This window comes from Myotis yumanensis, unplaced genomic scaffold (assembly GCF_028538775.1).
Source record: "Myotis yumanensis isolate MYYU_CA2020_CCGP unplaced genomic scaffold, mMyoYum1.0.hap1 SCAF_9, whole genome shotgun sequence".
In the NCBI taxonomy this organism is placed as follows: domain Eukaryota; kingdom Metazoa; phylum Chordata; class Mammalia; order Chiroptera; family Vespertilionidae; genus Myotis; species Myotis yumanensis.
The window spans coordinates 14,459,800-14,487,156 of NW_027223760.1; the positions used below are offsets into that span (position 1 = coordinate 14,459,800).

General features: G+C 40.1%; 1 protein-coding gene and 1 non-coding gene across 2 annotated transcripts; both read left to right on the forward strand.

Annotated features, from left to right (window-relative positions):
* Positions 1-10,699: 10,699 nt before the first annotated feature.
* On the forward strand, positions 10,700-20,972 carry LSM8 (LSM8 homolog, U6 small nuclear RNA associated). Its single transcript, XM_070423785.1, has 4 exons — positions 10,700-10,809; positions 11,839-11,879; positions 14,808-14,935; positions 20,701-20,972. Exons 1-4 carry the CDS (start codon positions 10,779-10,781, stop codon positions 20,789-20,791), a joined length of 291 nt encoding a protein of 96 aa, XP_070279886.1. The 5' UTR covers positions 10,700-10,778; the 3' UTR covers positions 20,792-20,972.
* LOC139017088 (small nucleolar RNA SNORA73 family) lies at positions 14,410-14,613 on the forward strand. Its single transcript, XR_011472769.1, has one exon. It is a non-coding gene; the product is annotated as a small nucleolar RNA SNORA73 family (small nucleolar RNA).
* Positions 20,973-27,357: the final 6,385 nt, after the last annotated feature.

A 27,357-nucleotide genomic window follows, 5' to 3' on the forward strand; every position in this document is an offset into this window, starting at 1 on the left:
GTGCACTTAAATGTCTGTCATTAAATCATTTATTGCTGCGTAGGTGGCTAGTTTTAAAACATCTTCTGAGACATAAAAAAGTATAGCTTTTCTGGACCTACAACAAAATGTTTATTTTGCACAGCTCATTCTATTCAATATGTGTAGCCCCCTAAGATCTAGTAAAGTGTTATATAATTATTAAGGAAAGCAGAAGAATGACAAATTATGGGGTTTGTAGGCAAAGGTACAAAGACTATATTTTCAGAGGCTATTTGAAAATATACAAGGTAGCTGATTAGGTACAGACAACAGTAAGAAAAGCCTTAGAAAAGCTTCTCTGATCTTTGAATTAGCAGGGGCACTGGGTAGTGCTCTTTGTCCAAAGAGCTTGTGAGCATAAATCCCTAGAAAAGATTTGTAGAACATCTCACTAAAATATAGCAATTGTAAATACTGTATGTCTTTAAGTCTTTATTTCCAAACTTAGGTTCATGGTTATATAAAAAAAACCTCAAGCAAATTCAAAATGAAAAAAATTTTTTTTATGTATTATTGGTATTATATACAGAGATTATGATCCAACTCAATATAACTAGATCTATGAGCTACTTAGGCATCTTAATATTGGAACTTTGCTGCATTCGTTTTAAAGACATCTTAGGGAAGAATGGATATTTGTTGACTCCTTCCTTAGCATCCATTTCCCCTTTCTAATAAGGACCTCATTTTCTATAGGAGAAATAACACAGCCCCACTACAAAGCAGGGATGTGATTTGAAAGGATAGATCCCACCACCAGGGTAAGTTCAGCGGAGTATCTTACACCTAACCACAGTGATTAGTTCAGGGATGGCAAATTATGGGGTTTGTAGGCAAAGGTACAAAGAGTATATTTTCAGAGGCTATTTGAAAATATACAGGGAAGCTGATCAGGGTACAGACAACATAGTAAGAAAAGCCTTAGAAAAGCTTCTCTGATCTTTGAATTAGCAGGGGCACTGGGTAATGCTCTTTGTCCAAAGAGCTTGTGAGCATAAATCCCTAGAAAAGATTTGTAGGACATCTCACTAAAAAATAGCAATTGTAAATACTGTATGTCTTTAAGTCTTTATTTCCAAACTTAGGTTCATGGTTATATAAAAATCACATTTTGACCAATGAAATGCGATAGAGCTTTACTAAGAACTCCTATAAAGTTTCTTTTTTCTTCTGTAGTGGCTTTAGAACTTCAGATTACAATGTAAGAAGAGTGTGAGGTCCATTAATGCCACCATGAGCGGAGCTAGAATGAAAATGAGACCAGCACCTGGAGGAGGACAGAGTTGCAAGAATCAAAATGGAGTTGATGTCCCTATGTCATCATGGACGAATGAATCAAGACTTCCCAATAGCTTAAAATCAAACAGTCTATGGGCAATTCAGTTACATGAATCTACATATACCTCCACATTTTTTTCTTTCTTAATCCATTTTGATTCAGGTTTTCTGTTACTTGTAACCAAAAGCTTCCCAGTCATTATAGGGAGATAATCTGAAACATCAGAGGAAGTATTGGGCTCAGGAGGCCCGAGTTCTGAATTAGTACTACCAGTGAGTGTTTGTATGATCTTAAGCAAGTTCTTTAACCAAATCCTTTAATGGTTTTAACTATGAGTAAAAGGAGAGCAGTAGTTCTAGATGCTTCCACCAATTCTACTCCTCTTCCCAGGCACACACAAGTGACTACATTTTCTAGTCTCGTGTGCAGTTTGGTTAGGGAATTATGACTCAGTTCTAGACATTGGGATATAGAGCAAAGAGAGAAAACCTACACAAGGTGTACCCTTCTAAAATATATATAAAGTTCTCTCTTTCCTTTCTGCAGCGACTACAAGGGTAAATATTAATGACAGAATCCTAGCTTAGATCCCTGAGTCTTTATTAGAAGGGCATCATCCAAAGGAGCTGCTCAATCCACATGAGACTCTAGGTCAGCGGTTCTCAACCTGTGGGTCGCGACCCCTTTAGCGGCCGAACGACCCTTTCACAGGGGTTGCCTAAGACCATCCTGCATATCAGATATTTACATTACGATTCATAACAGTAGCAACATTACAGTTATGAAGTAGCAACGAAAATAATTTTATGATTGGGTCACAACATGAGGAACTGTATTTAAAAGGCCAGAAGGTTGAGAACCACTGCTCTAGGTGAATAAGAAATAAATTTTGTTTAATGACAGAGATCTGGGAGTTTTTTATAGCACTTAACTATACACTAAGATTTGTTTTTCATTTCAAAAACTAAGTATAAATTAGGATGAAGGTACTAAACTATGCGTAATTTCAATTTAAATTATCAGTCACATAATATTGAATCAAGGCCATTTTGTCAATGCAATTGACAAACATTTTCTTTAATGTTTGTCTTTTTTTTTTTCCAGGATAACTTGTAATGGTTGTCAAGGTAACTGGGCATCAGAAAAATACTACTACATGAAGAACCATATTTCTTGACCATTATCAGTTCTACAAATAAATGTTCATTGGTGAAGCAGAAAGCCAGACACTGTGATGATCAGAAACACATTGTAAAGTTGTCAAGTTTTATAGACAGTTTATGCAAATTAGGTTGAAAACTAGAGAAAGAGAATTTTGAATGAATTAGGTAGATTAGAGTGTGATGATTCAGGGTGAAGTAGTATAGGCATCCTGTGGATGGGCCTGAACCTGTTCCTCAGCAGGTGAAAAGCCACAGCAGAGCCTTGAGGAGAGAATATGGCATGATTAATAGGGACAGGCCAAGAGGTGAAATGATTGAGATAGCAAGAATATTTTCTAGGTCAAAGTTGAGCAAACCATTCCATTGACCTAGGCAAGAGGCAGCATTCAATTCATAACTGATTACTAAACCAATCTGGAAACTTTAGATCAGTCTTCTAAATTGGATTTGTTTTGTCTTTCCTAACCAGTCCCAGATGTGTGCCTATCACTCTACCTCCTAGACACAAGGAATATTTACTATGTAGTGCTAAAACTGGGTCCTCCCAATTTCTTTGTTTCTCTCCAAGATCCTGCACCCATTAAAACATGAGCTAAGTGTACATAACTTATTCCTGTGTCTCCCAACCCAAACCCACAGGGAGAAAAACCTCCCTACTTCTACTTATTTTAGAAGTGATGTAATTATAGCATAAACTCAAGAGCAGCTCTGGATATATATATTCTCCATAAAAATAGTAAACTTCTTAAGAAAACTATCTTATTTATTTGATACTCTTTATCAAATAGCTATTTCTATATTTTTTGGCATGTCAGACTTTCATTAAAGATTTCTGAATAAGTAAACAAATTAAATTGCACCACAACCATTATATTTATAGATGGGTTTTCTGTGTGGGTGAGCGTGTGTGTGTGTGTGTGTGTGTGTGTGTGTTTCTTTGGAAGGGTTTACAGGGGAACACAGATTTAGGATAAAGTTTTGTCAACTCCTAGAATTCAGGTCAAACTGAAAATTTCTTATATGTTTACAATCATCTATTTGCATGGCGTAGAAAAATATGAAGAGAATCCTTTTCTTTACCCATGTCTATGGTCTTGTATCTAAACTCAGTACAGGGGGCCAGCTACAGACAGAAGCAAGAATTGTTTTCACAATGATTCTCTGAGACCTGGGTATACATGTAGTCTTTCTTCAGAACCCAATAACAAGCTCTGATATAGACACAAGGAAGAAGCCTCATCATTTGAGATCTGAACACAATATAGCTTTACCTAAGAGAAGATACTGAGAATAAACTACTATTTCAGCAAACTTGGAAGCCTAAGGCTCTAGAAGTTTTGGGAGACAGCCTCCTGCTCTCTCATTTCCCCACTCTTCTAGAGATATGTATTGTCACTGCAGGCATGAGTCATGGTGCTGGCAGAAAGGGCACCCTGAAGAGAATCCTCAAGGCTGCATGAGCAATAATGAAATCCGGAACAGAAGAAGTGAAAAGAGTCTTGGTGAGTTATTGTGAGACATCCCAGATGGACTCCCAGAAGTGACCTGGAAGACTCTAAATGGGGGATGGAAATCCTGCTTGAGGCAGATTAGGCATGAATCAGAGAAATCTGAGTTGTTATTATATAAGTTCCTTTGGGCCCTCAAGCTATGACAGACACTAGGCAAACTTGAATTAAAGATAGAATAAAGAACAGTTCAACAATAAAGTGTCCAAACAAATGTTTGACAATATAAGGGTTTGTTAATGTCACAAAAAAATTCTTCTGTACAGTGAATAATCCTCTACAGGTCTTTTCTTACCCCTGCCCATATAACAAAAGAACTGCCTTAATTACAAGTGAATGTCTTGACTGTACATTTTGTTGACATGAAGTAGAAAATATCTTTGACAAAATTGGAATTATCTTCTGACCTTCCTAACATTTTCTCACTGCAAATATACCCAAAACTTAAAGGACTAGAAATTGAATTATTCACCGAAGTGAACACTGTCAGAGCTTTACCCAGATACCCTAAGATTGTCTTCATGGTTTCTGTGCACCTCTCCTGGCTTCATTAGTTTTGCTTCGTGAGGCCAGGATCTGCTACTCTTTTCCAGAATATTGCCACCCTTAGACTACTTGGGCTTTGCCCTCCCTCGCAGAGAGCTGGAAGTTTGCCTCTTCCACTCCAGGTAGCCCTTCCTAAGGATTGGCAAGGTGGGGGTTATAGAAGCCCAAGTCCCTTGCCTCAGATGAGGACAAAACTGTGCAGCATCCAATCACACATCGCATTCCTCTGCGGGGTCAGCCTGGGTACGTCCTAGTCTGCAAATGCAGCATGGACCCTTTCCCCTCCTGCTTCTCTCAGTTCCTTACTGATTTCTCTTGGGAACACTTCTGTAATAAATCACTGACATATAAATAAATCCTTGCTTCAAGGTGTGCTTCTGGAGACTCTGTCTTAAGACTGTCTTCTAAATAGAAAGGTATATAAAGAAATCCCAGGACTCAGAAAGGGAATATGACAGAGAGTCTCACAAAAAGATGTATTAACCTATTACCATCCCAACATGATTTTTAAAAAATATATATTTTATTGATTTTACAGAGAGGGAGAGAGATAGAGAGTTAGAAACATCGATGAGAGAGAAACATCAATCAGCTGCCTCCTGCACACCTCCCACTGGGGATGTGCCCACAACCAAGGTACATGCCCTTGACCGGAATCAAACCTGGGAACTTTCAGTCCACAGGCGGACGCTCTATCCACTGAGCCAAACAGGTTACGGCCCAACATGATTTTAAGGAAGACTATAAAAGCATTTTGCTTGAGTATTTGACTGCTACTAATATTGGAAATGCCAACGTGAGTGACGTATTCTATAAGCTCTGGGCCCTTGCAGGTTCACCATATCTTGTTACTCCAGGAAAGAGGCATGTGTAGCTCAAACCTTCATCTCCACCACCTGTTACTCCAGGAAAGAGGCATGTATAGCTCAAACCTTCATCTCCACCACCAAAATCACCCAGGATTCTGAATGCTACTAGATCACTGTGTTGTTGGGGAGGAAGGTGAGTTCAGATTTGTCAAATGTTAACCTGAAGAGTCCACTATGTTGAGGATGCATAGATTATTGGTGGCATCTACTTATGGCCAGACCCAGGCTGGTCAGTGTTTGGGGTCAGAATGCTTTCACTTTGGTTTGCTTTTGAAGCAGAAAGCAAGCAGGGCAAACGATATACATGAGATTAGAATATAGACTAGTGGCTGCAATAACTAGGAGGAAACACCCAGAGTTGGGGGATCTCATCCCCCCAGAGGGAGGAATCAGCAGGTCAGAACAGCTCTGAATTGTGGGTTCACTCTTTGCTATTGATACCATTTCAGACTTAATGAGGGATTCCCCATAGTTTACCCTAACACCACTAAATAAATTCTTGCTGTGCCACAGTCAGATAACTGAGTCATTTCTGAGTTTCATTTATTGCTATGTCACTGAGCCTCACTGAAGTTTTTTTTTTTTAATATATTTTATTGATTTTTTTACAGAGAAGAAAGGAGAGGGATAGAGAGTTAGAAACATCAGTGAGAGAGAAACATCAATCAGCTGCCTCCTGCACACTCCCCACTGGGTATGTGCCCGCAACCAAGGTACATGCCCTTGACCGGAATCGAACCTGGGACCCTTGAGTCCACAGGCTGACGCTCTATCCACTGAGCCAAACTGGTTAGGGCCTCACTGAAGTTTTAGTGCAACAACCTGGCTATGTTCTACCATAAACAAGTATTTTGTTTTGTTTTTTTTTTTAGTAAACAACCCATTTAAACCAACTTTGGTGGTAGCAGTTATTGCTTACCTAGAGTTATTTAAAGAGGCCTGTATAGACCTATGGAGGGGAGCAAAAATCTTATATCCTCCTTTGCATCACATAAAAGATGATCTAGTAATATTAGATAATGACAAGAATTGGGGTTAGGCTACAGATACCCTCAAACTCAAGTAAGATACAGATCCCTTTGAAAGGAAGTATTCATGCTATCTTAGTTTGAATCTCCTCTAAAAACAGACCCTGGGACAAGAATCCAAATGCAAGTAGTTTAGGGAAAACCAGTAAAGGAGTATAGAAGTGTTACAAGGAAAGGAAGATAACCTATTAGAGGTGCACTATTGAGTCAGCTACTATGTTGAAACACTGGAGATATCACACCTGAATTATTCTACCAAGTTGAAGAAGGGCTCAGATATTTATAAACCTACCTTGCCACTCACTGAAGACTGCTCCCTAAGAGTGCTAATTCCCTAGCACTTCTAGCCTGCCACAAATAGATAGGGTTCTGGAAAAAAGCCTCAAACAGAGATGCACATATCAATAACGGAAAGTCACTGAAGCACAATGAAGTAGTTTTGAGAGAATTGGAAAATGTGTATTATTCTACACCTGTTTGTCTAGAAACTGAGTTACAAGGGACATACAATTGGCCCAAGTAAAGAATAATGACAACTTTGCATTTGAAGCATACCCAGGATGTACAGGGAACTTCAAGGCTCATGGTAGACTGACTTTCCAACAGTTCTCAGAGAATGCATGGTAACATATATACTTAAATGGGAAAAATGAAGTCAGCTAAAAATCCAGCACCCCTTTAGGATAAAAACTCTCAGCAAAATGGGAATAGAGGGGTTATTCCCTCAACATAATATAGGCCACATATGACAAACCTACAACCAACATCACACTCAATGGGCAAAAACTAAAAGCATTTCCCTTATGATAGGATGTCTGCTTTTGCCACTCTTATTCAAATAGTACTGGAAATCCTAGCCACAGTGATCAGAAAGAAGAAAACATAAAAGGCATCCAAAGTGGAAAGGAGGAAATAAAACTGTCATTATTTGCAGATGACATGATATTGCACATGTACAGAAAACCCTAAAAACTGCTGGATTTAATAAATAAATTTGGCAAAATAGCAGGATAAAAAATTAATACCCAGAAATCAATGGCATTTTTATACACCAATAAATAACCCTCAGAAAGAGAAAATAAAAAAACAATCCCACTTACCATTGCAACAACAACAAAAAATAAGATACCTGGGAATAAACTTAACCAAGGATGTAAAAGACCTGTATTTGGAAATCTTATAAGACATTGAAAAAGGAAATAGAGGAAGACATAAAAAAAAGTGGAAGCATATACCTTGTTCATCGATTGGAAGATTTAACATCATTAAAATGTCCATCCTACCAAGAGCAATCTACAGATTCAATACAATCCCTATTAAACCACCAATGAATATTTCACGGATCTAGAACAAATATTCCAAAATATATACAGAAAAACAAAACCAACAACAATAAAACAAATAACCTCAGCAATCTTGAGCAAGAAGAACAAAGTTGAAGGGATCACAATACCATATATCAAAGCCATTGTAATCAAAACAGCCTGGTACTGGCACAAGAATAGGACAGAACAGAGACATCAGAAATTGACCCATGCCATCATGCTCAATTAATATTTGACAAAGGCGGTAAGGGCACACAATGGAGTAAATAGTGTTGGGAAAATTGAACAGGTACATGAAAAAAAAATGAAACTAGACCACCAACTTACACCATACACAAGAATACACTCAAAATGGATAAAAGGCTTAAATGTAAATCATGAAACCATAAAAATGCTAAAAGAAAAAATGGGCAGTAAAATCTCAGACATCTCACGTGGCAGTATTTTCACCAATACATCCCTTAGAGCAACAGAAACAAAGGAAAAAATAAACAATTAGGACTACATCAAACTAAAAAGCTTCTGCATGGCAAAAGAAACCATCAACAAAATGAAAAGGGAAACTAATATTTTCCAATGATAGATCTGATAAGGGAATAATGTCCAAAATATTTAGAGAACTCATACATCTTAACACCAGGAAGACAAACAATCCAATTATAAAATGGCCAAAGGACCTGAATAGACACTTCTCCAAAAAGGACATACAGATGACCAACAGACACATGAAAAAATGCTCAATGTCACTAATCACCAGAAAGTTGCAAATTAAAACTACAATGAGGTATCACCTCTCCTCTACCAGAATGGCTACCATCAAAAAATCAACAAGTGCTGGTGAGGATGTGGAGAAAAGGGAACCCTGCTGGTGGGAATGCTCACTGGCACAGCCACTGTGGAAAACAGTATGGAGGTTCCTCAAAAAGAGGAACCATTGACCTAGCAATCCCACTTCTGGGAATATATCCTAAGAATCCTGAAACACCTATCAGAAAGAATATATGCACCCCTAAGTTAATAGCAGCCCAATTTACAATAGCTAAGATCTGGAAACAGCATAAGTGCCCATCAGTAGCCGAGTGGATAAAAAAGCTGTGGTACATTTACACAATGGGATACTATGCAGCTGTGGCAGCATGGATGGACCTGGAGACTATTATGCTAACCGAAATACGCCAGTTAGAGAAAGACAAATATCACATGATCTCACTTATAAGCAGAAACTAAAGAACAGAATAAACTGACGAAAAAAGTAAGTGCAGCGGTATGGATGCCTGGACAGAATTACAGATTTCACTTAGGGGGGTGGTGGTGAGGGGGTGGGGCGGGGGGTGGGGGAGAGATTAACCAAAGAACATATATGCATAATCCATGGACACAGATAATAGCAAGGGGAAGGCCTGGGGTGGGGAGAGGGTTAGGTGAGTGGGGGGGCATAATGGGAGAAAATGGGAGACATCTGTAATACTGTCAACAATAAGGTAAACATTTTTTGAAAAGAAAAAATGAAGTCAGCTGATGGGTTTGATCATGGGTATGGGTTTTGCCATAACTGATGTGTCAAATCCGTAGCTCCAAGATTTTAATGAAAATATATTTAAAGCACAAAAACAACTATGTGGCAGAAATTACATTCGTTGTAATTAGTAAACTCATGATACAAAATTTTGGAATTTTAAAGTAGGCTTGTATAAAGAGGGTTTAGTTAAAATTATTTTTAGTTTAAAAAATTTAGAAGCTAAATGAGCAAAAGAATATTTTAAGGTCACTGTAGCTCAGTAATACTGCCCTACCAGAACATTCCTAAGTCAAAATTCTTGGTTGCCAGCCTGAAGCCAGGGACAAACTTGAGCTGATCAAAGCAGAAAAGGAATTTATGAAAGGATATTGAGTAGCCCACATAACTGTGAGAGAGGCCGGAGGACAAGATGCAGAAGTTACACAGCCAGCCATACAGCATGTCCCAGGCACACAGGAAAGCTGGGCCCCTGCGGACACCGGTGTCAAACAACAGAGCGGAGCTCGCAGGCCCCACAGCTGCTGGCGAGCCCCTGTGCCGGGAGCCACCAGCGGCACTGCCGGCCTGGCTCCGTTAGGAACCTGCTCTCGCTGCAACTGCCCTAACAGAGTGCCTGTCCTATTACATGTACCATAAGTGTTCCTGGTTATATGTGGTTTCGAACAGATCACAGTACGTTTTAGTATATGAAATATTACCCATTTGGGAGTGACCTGCAGACAATTTTGTGGGGACGCTGTGATGAAAACAGATGCTTCACTTTTCAGAAGAAAACTGCAAGTTATTTCACACCCACAATTCTTCTTCAGTTAAGGAATCACAAGCCTAACTGAAATCAGAGATTTTGTAAAAAAAATAAAATAAAATAAATAAAGCCACAGCTCCTAAGGGAGCCTCACACACCTTTTCCAATCTGGCTTCAATTTCTTAAAATGAGTGAATAAAAAACGCCGCCAAGTTGGAGCACTTTTAGAGGCAACTGCAGAATACGCGAACCTGCTTTTTGTCTGTGTGTTTATCTCAGTCCCAGGCCATCCAGCTTCCAAAAGACTGTCGGCCCCTGTGGGGGAAGGCGGGACTCCACCCCCGCGGCGCCTACATTTCACAGAACAGCACTCATCTCATTCCGTTTTCCCTGTCTTCCCTCAACACTTTCCCCTAGTACCTTCCACCCACGCCTTTTCCTCCGCTGGGGAAATCCTCGCTCTACCACTTTCACGCTCCGACCCCATCTTCCCCCTCCGACCCCGATGAGCCGTGCCACCCGCGAGCCTCCGCGGCGCGCGGCTTCAGAGAACACCACCCGGAAAATCGGCGGACAACTACTGCGCATGCGCACGAAACTAGCGCCGCTTAGCCTCACGGGTACGGTGGGCTGGTTTCTCCGTCTCTGATTCGCGGAGGCCACGGTGTGGGAACTCTCGCGGTATTTGCTGTGGGCGGCTAGTGGGCTGCTGGGGCTGTTTCAGCTCCTTTTGCCGCCCGCGCCTCTGCGCTGCCCCAAGTGTCGGCCGAGCACCATGACTTCCGCCCTGGAGAACTACATCAACCGTATCCTCTGGTGGAGCCGCGGTGAGGGAGGCCCACGCTCGGCCGGAGAGGGCCTGGGCCGAGGCGGCGGGCGGTTGGGACTTCCGGCCACTGCGTGACCCGGGATCGGGGGGTGAAGGATCCGGGACCCACCAATCCCGCGCCCGCGGCTCTTATGGGCCCAAGGCGCCGTTTCATTTTAACCTTTAAAGCATGTGACTATTCTGAACTCTTCCCTGTCTGTGGAAGTCATCGATTTATTCATCCTTCCTACTTCCCTGGGGCCTGGGCCGTGAAGTTTGGGAATAAAAGGAACAGTCGTCCCACCGATGACGATATTGTTGTAAACCCATGTGCTGCACTTGTTTTATTCGTGGGCTTTGCTCATTGTCCTGCCCCTTTACCACCTGAAGTCTCAACCTCTTTGTGGATAGAAGGGAAATGTCGCAGGGGACACGGAACTTCAGAAAGCCTCCGGGAGGTCGCCTAGCGCTCAGTGCATGTTGACAGTCTTAAAGCCTCGGGGCAGAAAGGCTACAATGTGGCGGGGAGTGAAATACTAAAGACGTAATACTGTAAAGCACCTTTGTTCCTGTGATTACAGATTTTCTTTTGAATTCCAGAAGCCACGTCCTAGGAGACAGTGCCTTCTCACGCTGGAAATCACTCAGCATTAATTGAGCCCGAATCCATGTTGGTTTTAGAGATGAGAACACAGGTCTAAGAGAGGGGGGCGTGCCTTGCTCCGAGTCCGGGGTCCCAGATGGAAAGAGGACCGCACATCCCGGCTGCTCTGACACAGACGGGTTATACTTGGTCACATACGGACGCTGATTTTCTTTTTCTGGTTCTATCTTTTCTAATGGCCACAAGGAGTTGAAGGAGTTAGAAACTTCACGTTTTTATGTTGTGCATGTAGTGTGTGTGTGTTGAATAGCTGTCTCTCAATTCTGTCACCTTTTCCCCCAGCGATGCCAACCACTTCCTTACCAGGTTCTAAGGTTTCAGGTTGCATTCCCTGCGAAATGCTTTCCTTGACTCAGTTACCAGGAACTGTTGCTGTGATTACTTCGGATGGGAGGATGATAGTGGTGAGTATTTGGCATATTCATTCATTCTCTGCTTTCTTGGAGGCTTATTGGTTGCAAGGTTTTCTGTAGGAGCCCTGACCTGTGATGCCTAGGCGCTGTAGTGTTATTCTGTACCTGCATTACAGTTTTCCTGTGACTCAGCTCTTTACCTCAAAGGTTACTATGATCACATAAAGAAAAGGATTTTTCTTTTTCTATTTTTTCCTTTTCTAATTGTCTAATCATCACCAGGAAGTGGAGGAGTTAGAAACTTTTAAGTTTTTATGTTGTGAATGTAGTATTTTTTTCTCTATTAGCAAATTTGAATATAAGTTAAAGGCTTATAAAAGCTAGAGTGAATAATAGATTCTGCCCTCAGAGAGCATCTAGTCTAGTATGCAGATATCTGTCTGTATTTCATATTTATCTGTTCCAATTTTTATTTCCTTTTCCAGTCAGTGCTCTGATATTCACTACATAATCATATATTTTTTTGAAAGTTCGTGTATGCGTCTTAGAATCTTTTTTATGATTAACATACTACATATATGGAACATTTAAGGTGTGTATGGTGTTAATATTCTTTGACTATTCTAAGGTTGTATGACCTCTCTCTTCTGTAGGATAAATTATGATGATTGACCCTAAATTTATTTAATCTCATGTGTCTGTTTATCACAGTATCCCCTTTAATTCCAGAAAAATTTGGGATTCTCTCCTTGACCTCTTCCTTGATCTGAGGAATTTATTCTATAATTTTTGGCTATTTAATTATTTCTTCACTTATAATTCATACAGCTGTTTGCTTTCAAAAAAGTTTTAAGGCTACTAAACTTTCTATGTTCTAACCATATCTAATTTATATAATTTAATCTCTCATTTTTCCATTCTGCAATTCTGCTTTTGTTTCTTGTTTTCTATTTAATTCTTGTGATTTTTCTCAGTAGGTTCTTAGAGGATTACCAGAGTGTTAGATTTTGCCATTTATTAAATTATATTATCATTTAATCTTCAGGACAACTGGGTGAGAAGAATTACCCTTGTATTCTAGGTTAGGCACCAAGTTCAGAAAAAGTGAGTCACTTTCCCAGAGTAGCCTGTAATCAAGTGGCAGGTCCAATCTGGGCTTCATTTCCTTCTTAATCAAGAGAACAATCATGTTTTCTTTTAGGTCACCTCACCTTATATTTTGTCAAGGACAGTTTGAAACATTTTAATCTCAACACTTCAAGTAGCCTTCTGCTGTTAACACATATTTGCAAGTAGTTGTTTTGTTTTGCAAAAACATCAAGTTTAAATTTTTCTATTGTTTAAAGGATATGTAGTGAATTGGGAAATTATTTTAATTTTATAAAAGAAGGGAAGCTATTTAAAAACAGCATTTTGAGTACTAAAGTTCAGCTGTTCTGCATTTCTTTGATGCATGGTACACTTGATAGAACAGTTATGTGTAAAATGAAGCCAAAATGCTAGGTGTGTGTGTGATAACTTTGCTAATTAGTTTACTATAGACAGTACTCCATATTTTGTCTTCTCTTTATTTCATTCTGATTTTATATATCTTGGTTTTCAAAACATGAAACAATAGGGAGCTTCAGAGATTTAAACAACCAAACAAATATAAGTTAATGTTTCTTCAAAAAATTGAATAGCCTCAAGTTATTGTGCTGTGCTATGCCCATATTTTTCGTTATTCAAAATCAGAAGTCTTTCATTAAAACTATCTGTATATTTCCTTCAAGGTCTGGTTCTAATTATTGCAGTCATGTTTGTATCTACCTTATTGTGTTAATAGGAGGATTGAATAACTATATGCATGTGAGGCCCCTAGAACAGTTCCTGCCAAAATAGTAAAGTACTCATTTATTGTGTTAACTGTTAAGATCAGTTATACATCTTATGAATTTTATACATCTTTATGGGACTTACCTGAATCTCTTAAGAATGTGAATTATATTTGCTTGTTCATAGTAGTATAGTAGTTCACTTTTCTGTCTTTGAAGCTATCCTTTCATGGTTCACATCCTAGCTCTGCTACTTTCTACCTGAGAAACCTTGAGAGATTACTTAATCTCTCTGTGCCTCAGTTTTTCTTCTCTGAAGTGGGAATAAATATATGTACTTAAAGGAAAAGATTAGTTGAGATAATATGTGCAGTGTGTTTAGCACAAGTCTAGTAGTAGTATGTTGCATGAAGTGATACTGCTACATTGCAATAGCTGGTATATATGATTCCATACATATATACACACATAAGGGTGGCAAAAGTAGGTTTACACTCATGAGGATGCAAAACAGTTTATTCTTGTATGATATATTTTTCAATACGAGCAACTGTAAACCTACTTTTGCCCAGCCTTGTATAATTTTCCCTTAAATTTCACTTGTTTTAGTTCGTGTTTTAGAATGTTAGCTCCTGGATGGGCTTTTCTGCTACTTTCTTGGAAATACACTGGTACATTGGTGTCCTTTGTAAGTCTAAACAACTCTGCACACTTATGAAATGTTTGGTGTAGTTTCTTTTACCCCTTAAAAAAAAGCAAGAGGTATCCCAACGTGGATACCCCGGGAGGTCACTCTCCCCGGGCTCTGTCCAGGTGGCGTAGGGGAGCGTAGGGCTCTGCCCCGTGATGTACAGTCCCTTTCCACAGCGTTGGAGAGAAAGCCGGGCCTTGAGTCTGCGCCTGCATATTCCTACAGCTTCTCAGAGTCCTGTGGACGATGACTGAGGAGACAAACCATGCAGGAAACATCTAGTAAAAAAAAGTAAAAAAAAAAAAAAAAAAGCAAGAGGTAAGTTTTGTGCCAGAATATTGTTAATTATAAAGAGGAATTATATTTTACAGTGGACTTTTATATTTCTATAGGAGGACCCAGCAACTAAAATTATTGTCTGGTTAAATTTACACATTCAGGTAAACCTGAATACTTGAACTTTTCTTTTTACAGGGAACACTGAAAGGTTTTGACCAGACCATTAATTTGATTTTGGATGAAAGCCATGAACGAGTGTTCAGCTCTTCACAGGGAGTGGAACAAGTGGTACTAGGCTTGTACATCGTAAGAGGTGATAACGTGTAAGTGAAATGTGTCTTCTTTAAGGCAGGTTAAATATACTATAGGTGTACTGCCCTGCTATGTGGAGAGGAGGTTTTTATCTACTGAGATTTGTCCATATTTTTAATAGTTAAGTGGTCTGGATAGGGTTCAGAAAGGGCCTTGACTTACACTGAATAATTCATTAGGGAGGCTTCTTAGAATGTTCTTCCAAAATTCCTCTTAGTTTCAGAGGAATATAAATATACTAGTACTCCTAGGGTACCAAAGCTAAGGTTTGAAAATTTCTTTGAAATATTTTGCATGAACAATTTTAAATGATTCCTGTTATATAAATAGAGCTGAATTTATAAACAAGTATATATTATTTTAAAAAAAATTTTTTTAGTATAATTGGCATGCTAAGTATGTGCTTTGTTAATGCTGTGGTCTCAGTTAATTTGTGACACACTGATAGGGCAGTTTAAGAAGATATATTGTAGTGGTGGCAGTTTAAGAAAAGTCTGCAACAATGTAGAACAAAGCTGTTCAGTAGACCTTTTGGGGTGGGGGTGGTGGAAATGCTATATATCTGCATTAAGGTAGGTACCACTAAAGTAGGTACTAGCCGTGTATGGCTGCTGAGTACTTGGAAAGTGGCTGGTGTGGCTGAATAACTGAATTTAAATTTTATTTAAATGTAATTCAACACATGTGGCTAGTAGCTACTGTATTAGTGCATTATAGCAGCTAAAAGATTGTTGAATCAGTTTTCTAGTGAGTACTGTATAGATTTAAAACATGGCTGGAATGCAGCAAAAGATATATTAGCATCTCACATTATTTGTGGGGACAGGTAGGACATAGAAGATGTAAGAATACCGTTCATTTGAATTATTTTAAGAAAATCATCTTTGGATGGATAAATTACTGGATTTTCGATCTAAATCAGGGGTGTATAAATTTTAGAGATGACTATTAGGTGCAAAGTTTTAAAGTGAGCTATAAAAAATAAGAAGGCTAAGGAAAGGGGGCCCAGGTCCCCTGACCAGAACACCTGATTTTTTATATTGCGGCTCTGCATAAAAATTGATTTTAAGAATCTTTCTCCTATATTAAAAAATATTTTTGAACTGCAATTTAAAAAAATGTAGATCTTTGCTGTAGACCCAGTGGTGCTGAAGCCAGCTTATACTGGCTTTTGAAAGCAGATTGTTGTGTTTTCAGTTTTGTAAGCTGGTTGGTAATGTCTTGTTGGTAGCTTGATAACGGGTATAACGGGAGTATTTGCACTATGGATGTCAGTAAATACTGTAAACCAGCTTCCCATTTTTTTTCTTTGGAAAGCTGGTTTTAAAACATTTACCAGCACCCCACTGTCTTCCATAAGGATTTTAAATGATGCTAAATTTTTAAGGGTACAGTTGAGATCTTTGATTTGTTTTATTTTGAGAAAACAATATATTTCCCCAGAGTTTAGTACTTTTCATTATTAGAGAACTGAAGTTTAAAGCAAAATTGGGCAAATTCTATATTGAAGGTATCTATACTAATAAAAGGGTAATATGCTAATTACACCAGATGTCTTCCAGACATTATTCTGGACATCCTTCCTGATGAAGCCGGGGCTAGAGGGAAGCCAGCCTGGGTTCCAGGTACCTGCAGGTGGCCCAAGGGAAGCAGCCCAGGTCTCAGGTGCCTGCGGGCAGTCAGAGGAGGGAAGCAGCCCGGGTCCCGGGTGCCAGAGGGAAGCTGGTGCCAACAGCAGGGCGGGGGGGGGGGGGGGGGGGGGGGGAGACCTACTCATGCACGAATTTTCGTGCATTGGGCCTCTAGTTCATTTCTAAAGAATTTATTCTCATTAAAACCAAACAAATTTAAACAATTTATTTTTAGTGGGATAATGTTTTACCCATGTCTCTTGGTCTAGATGTAACAATAACTATATCCAGCTAGAAAGCTATGGCTTTGTTACTTAGCACAGCATTAATGAAATTATGTTTGTGTTTAATCATGGGAAAACTTACTGCCTGTAAATAGCCAATCACATAAAAATAATTTTGTTAGGTACCTAAGTACTTGTTGCTCCTATTATTTTTGTATATAAAAAACTACTTTTTGTTCTTGAATTTAAATCAAGCAAACTGAGAAATCATGACCATCCTATCTAATAATAGACAAACATGGTAATTGACTGTACCTTCGCTATGCTTCCCATTGGCTAATCAGGGTGATATGCAAATTAACTGCCAACAAAGATGGCAGTTAATTTGCATACATAGGCACAATGCTGGAAGGTGAAAGGGGAAGGACGGAAGAAGCCGCCTGCCGCTGACGGTGATCGGAAACCCAGGCGGCAGGCAAGAGCTGGGTGGATCACTGCCCCCCGGCCGGTGTTCAGAGAAGTACCTGTATTTTTAATAATTTCTTGACATGGTAAAAGAATTTTACATTACGATCCAAGGGTGGTGGGGTGAGGAGAAGGAGCAGCAAAACAATCCAACAAACAAAAAGGGAGACAGAAATGCATGGTGGAAGGGATTTGAAGGGTGGGTAGGTGCATTGCCCAACTAAAATGCAGTTGGTTTGTTGCTGAGTACTATTCATGGGAAGACAGCACCCTGACTCCTTCTCTAATACAGCATATTGGGAGTAAAAATGATGCATCCAGGTGGAAATATGATTAGGCGTTGGAAGACAGGGAAAGAAGAAGTCAGAAATAGACACTGAGAGAGTCGCTGGCTGGCTGCAAATACTGACTCTCCATTGTGATAGAATAAAAAAGTGGGGGATATCTCTGGAAGATTCAAGAGATAGGGGGCATCTCTTCTATGGTTTTGACTTGCCCAGCAGATTTCCATATACACACGTGTACAAGCCTATGTTTGCATGCACACACATCTACACTAATAAAAGAGAAACATGGTAATTAGCGTACGACCGCTACCCTTTTCATTGGCTAATCAGTGAGTATATGCAAATTAACTGTCAGCCAAGATGGCAGCCGGCAGCCAGGCAGCTGGAAGCGAACATGAGGCTTGCTTGCTTCAGTGACTGCAGACTCCAACGTTCCCCGCCTGCCTTGCTGGCCTCTGAGCTGGCAGTTTGAAACTTTGTAACAAATATAGAATCTAAACAAAACCCCAGAAACCAGCTTTCAGCCACCGGGATCTCAGAGCTGGAGTTATACATTGTTTCGATTATAGAACGCAAACAAACCAGATACCAGCTTTCAGCAGCCGAGGCCTCAGAACTAGAGCCAGAGCTAAAGCTGGCCCAGATTTAAAAAAAGAAAAAGGAAAAAAAGCGGTTGGGAGCTTCAGTCAATCGCCAGCCTGAAGGCAGCCCCTCAGCCCCTCACCCCAGACTGGCCAGGCACCCCAGTGGGGACCCCCCACCCTGAAGGGGGTGTGACCAGCTGCAAACAGCCATCATCCCCTCATCCAGGCTGGCCAGGCACCCCAGTGAGGACCCCCACCCTGATCCAGGACACCCTTCAGGGCAAACCAGCCTGCCCCCAGGCCTCTATCCTATATAGTAAAAGGGTAATATGCCTCCCAGCACCGGAATCAGCGGAGCCACGAGGCCTCCTGGCACCGGATCAGCGTGACGGGGCAGCGCCCAAACCCCCTGATCGCCCTGCGACTCTGTGTGTGACAGGGTGCGGCACCCCCAACACCCCCCCCCCCCACACACACACACACAGGCCCTCCTCTGTGTGTGACAGGGTAGAGCCATAACCCTCCCCCATTGGCCCTGCCCTGAGTGTGACAGTGGCGGCGCCCCAACCCCCCTGATCGGCCCTGCTCTGTGGGTGATAGAGGGCAGCGCGCCCCCCCTCTCCCCCCCCCACGGGCCCTGCTCTGTGTGTGACGGGGTAGAGCCATAACCTCCTCATCGGCCCTGCCCTGAGTGTGACAGTGGCGGCGCCCCAAACCCCTGATCAGCCCCTGCTCTGTGGGTGATAGAGGGCGGCGCCCCCAACCCCCCTGATCGGCCCTGCTCTGTGCGTGACAGAGGGGAGCTCCCCCAACCCCCTGATGGGCCCTGCTCTGTGCATGACGGGGTGGCACCGCAGCCTCCCCATCGACCCTGCCTTGAGTGTGACAGGGGGCGGTGCCCCAACCCCCCAGTCGGCCCTACCCTGAGCATGACTGAGGGTGGCATCGCAACCTCCCAATCCGCCCTGCTCTGTGCATGACGGGGCGGCGCCCCACCTCCCCAATCGGCTCTGCTCTGAGCCCGACCAGGGGCTGCACCTAGGGATTGGGCCTGCCCTCTGCCACCCGGGAGCGGGCCTAAGCCAGCAGGTCGTTATCTCCCGAGGGGTCCCAGACTGCGAGAGGGCACAGGCCGGGCTGAGGGATCCCCCCTCCTTCCCCCCCGAGTGCACAAATTTTTGTGCACAGGGCCTCTAGTATACACATAACTGACTGCCCTCCCTGGAAGCACAGAAGAAGAAGAAGCCACCCACCTTTGGTCCAGGCACCAGCGCCTGCAGCTGGCTGCAGCCCAGGAGACAGACAAGCCATCCGCCCGAGGTCCCAGGCTGCAGCCACCCGGAGAAGCTGCCAGCCCTGTGGTCCAGGGCGCCAGCGCCTATAGCCAGGGAAATAGGTTCCCTCTTCTTCTACTGCAGTCATTACTTCAATATTCCCCTTCTGAATTTCTCTCCTGTGCTGCAACCCAACTCCACTTTTCATCGGAAGGATACGGAACAGAGAAAGCAGTGTTAAAAGCTTACATTTTTAAGCCGGTAAGGTTAGTACTTAAACATATAAATGGAAAACTAGAGTCCTTAAGGTAACAATGGCTACAAAGGACTGGGACAGCCCATGACCTATTATATCCAGCAATCCATATGGGGACTGAAAATTTTGCAATGATGACAATTAGTGAAGATATAAATCAACTAAAATAGTTGACAGGGACAATTCTTTCATCTTTGAAAATATCTACATCAAATCTGTTTAAATATTAGATTTTCATCTGCATAATATAACACATTCTGACACCACCACCACCAGTGTGGTCAGTGTTGTGCCGATAAATGTTTAATAACTGAGGCACTAATAAATATTATACACCCTTTATGGATTTAGTTCATTGACATTACTGGTAGGTCGCTGAAGGAGGAATGCACGAGGCCAAAATGTTGAGGGATTATGAATTTATTCGATTATCCGCACATCAAGTGGCTGAGCCTGGATGGTTCCAGCCCCCAGTGACAGTAGTCAGCGGCTTTTAAAGGACTTTTGGCGGGCTTTTCCTGGGCGGAGACTTCTTTATGCATATCAGGAGGGGAGATAATGGATTGTAGTAGCAGCAAGTGAAATGCGGTTTCAGCAAAGGGAATGTCCATAGTGAAACGGCCTAAAAAGCCAGTTCCTGGGGAGAAGGGTATTGATTCAATTGCTCCTATCAAATCTAACAGTTACTTAAGTAAAAGATGCTTTATTTTCTTATTTAGTAGTGATTTTGTGATTCTCCCCTCTTCTCAGACCTCCCTAATACAGTTCCTAGAGTTGAAATCATAGGATTGGAAGTTTTGGGCTTTTATACCATACCTATCCCATTTGTGTCTTTTTTCTTTAAAAACTTACGATTGAATCACACTGCATGAAATATGTCCTTTAATATTAGTTGCTGTAATAACGTTGCCTTCCAATGATTTCTTTTTGAGTTTTGTTACTTCATGGAAAGTTTGGTTTTCAAATTAAGTAGTTCTTTTTACTTTGATCCTCTCAGTTTTATTCAGAAATGAGATTGTTTTAACTGACTTTTTTTTCTCCTCAACTAATTGCAGTGCAGTCATTGGAGAAATTGATGAAGAAACAGATTCTGCGCTTGATTTGGGGAATATTCGAGCAGAACCTCTGAACTCAGTAGCACACTGAGGAAAAATTACATACATTGGACAGCTGTAAATCTTTGTACAGAAACTGATTATTCTGAGGATGATGTGTGGAATTTTTATAAATGTGTAATTGTGCAATTTTGACTGTATTGATTAATTGTGATATGATATGTAAATTATATTTTTACATCTTGTTGAATAAAGATTTTTTTTGTCTAAATCTTAGGTTTGGTAGCTTGGTTTTATTTTTCCATTAAATAGTGTGAAAATGTAATGATTATTTTGAGAATTTTTAGCAAAATTTTTTTGTATTTTAATCTTTATGGAAAACTAGTTGAAAAGAGAAATGTGTGTGCTGTATAACTCAAGCATAAAATACCACCAATAACAGTGCAGGATACACGTTACAGGAAGGTAAGTCTTGCTTTCCAGTTATCTGACCCCCCCCCCCCCCCCCCCCCCCCCGCCCCTTCATTTATTGCACTGCTCTGGGGGCTGTTCCCTCGAACTTTCAAAGTGTGGGTAAAATGCCGAACCGGTTTGGCTCAGTGGATGGAGCGTCGGCCTGCGGACTGAAGGGTCCCGGGTTCGATTCCGGTCGGGGGCATGTACCTTGGTTGCGGGCACATCCCCATTGGGGGGCGTGCAGGAGGCAGCTGATCGATCTCTCTCATCGATGTTTCTGGCTCTCTGTTCCTCTCCCTTCTTCTCTGTAAGAAATCGGTGGAATATTTAAAAAAAAAAAAAAAAAAAAAAAAGTGTGGGTAAAATGTGTTTGGTTGAGAAAAGGAAAAATGCTTATAACAAAGTTGTATATTATCTGAAAAAATTAATGCCATATAGTATTAAAAACTATCTTGGTTCTTCATTTTAAGAATTGTGGAATTATTAGTATTAGAGGAGTTTTTTGTTTATAAATGTGAGTAAATAAACCTTAAGTTTGTGTTGAAATAGTGCTTACTATTATTGTCAACAACTTTCTATGACACTGGTCCATAAACCTGATTTCAAAAAAAGTACTGTAAACCTGATTTCTAGAGCATTTCAGGCCTATCATTGGTTGGTTATTTGAGTCAAGTAATGCCCCTCATCTACAAATAGGCTGTTTTCTAAAACTTTTTGTACAATTGGTTGATTACATATTTTAAAGAATCCATAGAAACAATGTTATAAATAGTATTTAGATATCCAGGCTAGTCCACAAAGATTATCAACCCGTGTTTAGGCCAAAAAAAAAAAAAAAAACCACCAAAAAACAACAGGAAAAATATTTACATTCTTAACAATTAAAATTAAAATTTTTAATAAAAGTGTTAAAAATAGCTATTGGCAAGCTTTTTTTGTAAAGATAAAGGTAGTAAATACTTCAAACTCTTGAGGGCCCATATGGTCTATGTTCTAGCTTCTCATGAAAACAACCATAGATAATAAATAATGAATGGGTGTGGCAGAGTTCCAATAAAACTTCATTTACAATTAACTGGCAGGCTGGATCCTTGGCTTAAACAATACAAGCTCAAGAAGGATGATATATAATTACGAGTTCTAGGGTCTATTTTTTCAATTTAGGTTATAATTTTTTTTTAAATATATTTTATTGATTTTTTACAGAGAGGAAGGGAGAGAGAGAGAGTCAGAAACATCGATCAGCTGCCTCCTGCACATCTCCCACTGGGGATGTGCCCGCAACCAAGGTACATGCCCTTGACCGGGATCGAACCTGGGACCTTTCAGTCCGCAGGCTGACGCTCTATCCACTGAGCCAAACCGGTTTCGGCTATAATTTTTTTTTTAATATATTTTATTGATTTTTTTACAGAGAGGAAGGGAGAGGGATAGAGAGTTAGAAACATCAATGAGAGAGAAACATCGATCAGCTGCCTCCTGCACACCTCCCACTGGGGATGTGCCCGCAACCAAGGTACATGCCCTTGACTGGAATTGAACCTGGGACCTTTCAGTCCACAGGCCGACGCTCTACCCCTGAGCCAAACCGGTTAAGGTTAGGTCATAATTTTTAATAAAACTCTTACAGACGTAGTTTTTTGGTTCACAAAACATTTTTTAGAAGAAAATAGCTAGCTTCACTGTTTAACAAAAACAAAACTTGTTAAGGAGATAACTGTTGAGCGTTTTTTTTCATTGGTCATCAAATACCATCTCCCAGAATAATTTGGTTGATGTTCTGATGTTCAGCGCTTCTCTGGGACCATTAAAAGATCATCAGCTAGTTTTGGCCATCCATAAATATTTGGGTGTTGTAGTGTTAGGCTTCATGATCAATTTAGTAATAAAAATGTAAAATGGGCAAAGCAAAACCGGCAAGTTTAATTAGGGACTATTATATTAAACGAGGCCCGGTGCATGCCCGACCTACACCCTCTCACAATCTGGGACCCCTCAGGGGATGTCAGGCTGCCAGTTTAGGCCCGATCCCAAACTGGCAGTCAGACATCCCTCTCACAATCTGGGTCTGCTGGCTCCTAACTGCTCGCCTGCTTCCCTGCCTGATCACCCCTAGCCACTCTGCCTGCCCGCCTGCCTGCCTGATCACCCCTAACTGCTTCTGCCTGCCTGCCTGATCACCCCTAACCGCCTCTGCCTGCCTGACTGATTGCCCCTAACCACCTCTGCCTCTGCCCCCGCTGCCACAGCTTTGTCCGGAAGGACTTCTGGAATGATGTCCGGAAGGTCATTCAGCTGTCCGGTCTCATTAGCATATTATGCTTTTATTATTATAGATAAGATATTTTAAATTGGTAAACTAATTCCAATTATCAAGTAAAAGAACAAAGGCAGCTCAATTGACAAGAGAAATGTATTCTAACTATAAATGAAGTCCAAAGTCAGATGTTTTCCCAACATATGTGATATAACACAAATTACACATAAACCAATAGACAAACCAGAGACCCCCTCCCTCACAGTAATGAGTTGCCAATATGATGTATCATTTTGAAGTAAAAAATTATTTACAAAGATGTATTTTCTTGGTTGATATCAGAAAAATCATTCCCAAAGTATGAGTTGGTTGTCTTTATTGATTGGTAGAGGAAATAAATGAAAATGTACATGCAGTTCTTTACTCCTGGGTGCACATGGTAGGTTTTTATGCTCAACCAACTCAAGTTGATATCTTTTACAAAAGCACTGTAAGGGAAACATAACTATAAATGGTATCATTAATATGCAGTGGTAAATTTTTTATATTCTTTAATGAGACTTTTATTCTGAGAGTTTCTTATAAAGGAGGCTCAAATCACTTTTAACCTATAATTACCACTTCTGTGCTTTCTGACTCAGGTACTATCTAAACCCAACTTAATGAATCAAATTTTTCTTGGCATGGTATTCTCACTAAAGCATTTTGCAAATGGCAACTAACTTCAGAAAGGACTTAATCTGTTTCTTTTTAACTGAAAAGATACTATCTAAAATAATAATTTAAAATATTGCTTTCATGTTAAAACAGTTTGATAAATGGCCTTACATGCTAACAATTTTGGCTTAAATAGTACAAATCTTGATGCCAGAGAATAAGAGATATTATAGATACACTTTTATTAATATTTGCTTTAAGCATCTCTTTTAACATCTTATTAAAATTTGAATTTTTAACCTCGTGAGATATAAGAACTTTTAAGTAGTATTTAATGCAAATATAGGCTATGTCAACATTTTTTCTCAGACATGTAACACAAAAGATCCCCTATATGGACAAGAAAGGAAACAATCCATAATGTGATCCAAAACTACTTGTGTAGTAGCCAAAGTTACAAAGCAGTCAGTCTTTAACCGGCAATATAATGCATTCTGGGCTGTCTCCTTCAAAATTAGTATATAGTGTTTATTGAATGCATGCCATGTGCCAGCTGTGACGTTAAGTGCTTAGAACAGTGACTATTTCACATATGGCAAAATTGAGGCTAAATAGGGTTAGGCGCCTTACAAAAGGTCACTTGTAATAGGACTCTGATTCAACCGGGTCTTTGTACTCCTTACTGCCTTATCTGCACAAAGTATAATCTCAAAATTTCTCTCAAGTACCTATCAAAAGCATAGTTGAAAGAAATACTTAAATGATCAAGGCTATTTCCAAAGCTTCATATACAGGGGGGGGGGGGGGGGGGGGGGCAAAAGTAGGTTTATAGCTCATGTGGAAAATAATGTAATGTTAATAAATAATAATACAAAAATAAATTGTTTCACATACAACTGTAAACCCAATTTTGCCCCAGTATTCATTGTGGACCACCTTTATTATAATTACCTGAAATACTTTAAATATTCTTGGCCCTACTCTCACTATTGTGGTTCAGTAGGTATGTAGGCTCAGGTGGTCTTTGTGAACAGATGCTGCCTCCTACTGATCACTGCTTAGTTTTCTATGTGTCCATAATGTTAAAACAAAACAAACAAAAAAGCCCTCAAAGGAGATTTTTGAAATTTTGTCAGGGACATTTGTCAAGCCATTAATGCATGTTAGGTACTATGCTTGAAGCTATAGGTATATCAGGGAACAATATTAACAAGCTCTTGTTCTTGTGAAGTTTGTATCTGTCTATAGTTCCTCGGCGAAATCATTTTGACTCAAAGATATACTGTTCAAGGTCATGAGTTAGTTAATTAAATTCTCTCAGTACTCTGGGATACAACTTATGGGTCTTGGATTCATTAAAGTAACTGAAAACTGTGCTTTTTGAGTTTAATATAATTTGTATTGAACTTTGCCTGCCTTTTTTCTGTTTTAAGATTACAAAGTCTACGTAGGTTGCAAAAACAAGAAAGATAAAGGCAAAATGGGACTTCAGCAGTTCTCTATCATTAGCCAACAGTATACATCGTTTGGTGAATGAATGAGTTGAGAACTATTCTCTAAGACATCTTTCCTTAGGTTTAGCATTTAAAAATTTTAAAGCATTCAATTTTTAAATTGATTTTTCTTATACCCATTATTTCCATACGTTTTGTACATATTTCTCTTTTAAGCATCCTTTAATTTTATAGATGTATTGCTTGCCTGAGGTGGCACAGATCAAGTATTGTTAAACTAGGATCAAAATCCCACCCTAGTGTTTTTTCAACTATATAATGTGGTTTCTTCCCTATCATCTTATACTGTACACACTTTTAAAAGTTTTATTTTTCCCATATACTACCTTTACAAATGCCACATGATAGAAATGGCACAATATTGTTAATACATTTGAAATATGTTAAAAGGAAAATAATCTAGGAGTGGAGGGGTGGGAGAGATCCCTGGAGAATATGACACATTTTGTCATGTATGTAAAACTCAAGTTTGGTAGAATGAATAGCGACTAACCCTATTTAGCCTCCTTGTTCCCCCATCACCCCATCCACCCAGTTACCACTCCAGCCCAGGCCTTCCTGCAATATTACTAGTATCTGTGACCATGGGCAATGCATATCCTAAATACTGGTAATAAAGCACTAATATGCTAATTAGACCGAACAGCAGAACAACTGTCCAGGGCTCCGAGAGCTGAGCCCCTTGCATGAATTTCGTGCATTAGGCCTCTGGTATGTATAAAAGTCCTGTGGTTAATCTCTTCCCGTACCCCTTCACCCTTTCCTCTGAGGTTCCTCAGTGGGTTCCATGCTTCCATGCTTCTGGATCTATTTAGTTCATCACATTATTTTGTTCATTAGATTCTACATATAAGTGAGATAATAGGATACTTGTCTTTCTCTGACTGGCTTATTTTACTTACCATAATAATCTCCAGGTCCCTCCATGCTGTCTCAAAGAGTACGAGAACCTTATTTTTTACAACTTCGTAGTATTCAAATGTGCAAATGTACCACATCTTTTTTATCCACTCACCTACTGATGGACAATTGGGCTGTTTCTGGATTTTAGCTATTGGAAATAATGCTGCTATGAACATAGGGGAGCATACATTCTTTCTGACTGGTGTTTTGGGATTCTTTTTGGATGTATTCCTAGAAGTGAGATCATTGGGTCATATGGAAGTTCCATTTTTAATTTTTTTGAGGAAACTCCATACTGTTTTCCATAGTGGCTACACCAGTCTGCATTCCCACCAGTATACTAAGGTTCCTTTTTCTCCACATCCTCGCCAGTACTTGTCATTTGTTGATTTGTTGATGGTAGCCATTCTAGCAGATGCCAGGTGATATCTCATGGTAGTCTTAATTTCCATCTCTCTGATGATTAGTGACATTGAGCATTTTTTCATGTCTTTTGGACATCTGTATGTTCACTTTGAAGAAAAGTCTATTCAAGTACGTTGTCCATTCTTTTTATTGACTTTTCCCCCCTTTTGTGGAGTTGTATGAGTTTGTTATATAATTTGGAGATAGCCCTTTATCAGGTGTATTATTGGCAAGTAGGTTCTTCCATCCAGTGGGTTCCTCCATTAAATTATGATGCTGGTTTCTTTGGATGTTCAGAAGCTTTTAGTTTGTTGTAGTCCCATTTGTTTATTTTTTTCCTTTGTTTCTCTTACACTAGGAGATGTATCAGTGAAAATTCTGCTACATGAAATGTCTGAGATTTTATTGTCTATGTTTTGTTCTAGGAGTTTTACAGATTCACAGCTTACATTTAAGTCTTTTATC

Coding starts and splice junctions, on each gene's coding strand:
- LSM8 (XM_070423785.1), top strand. CDS start 10,779: ATGACTTCCGCCCTGGAGAACTACATCAACC. Junction 10,810..11,838: donor CCTGGAGAACTACATCAACC/GTATCCTCTGGT, acceptor CTCAGTTACCAG/GAACTGTTGCTGTGATTACT. Junction 11,880..14,807: donor CGGATGGGAGGATGATAGTG/GTGAGTATTTGG, acceptor TTCTTTTTACAG/GGAACACTGAAAGGTTTTGA.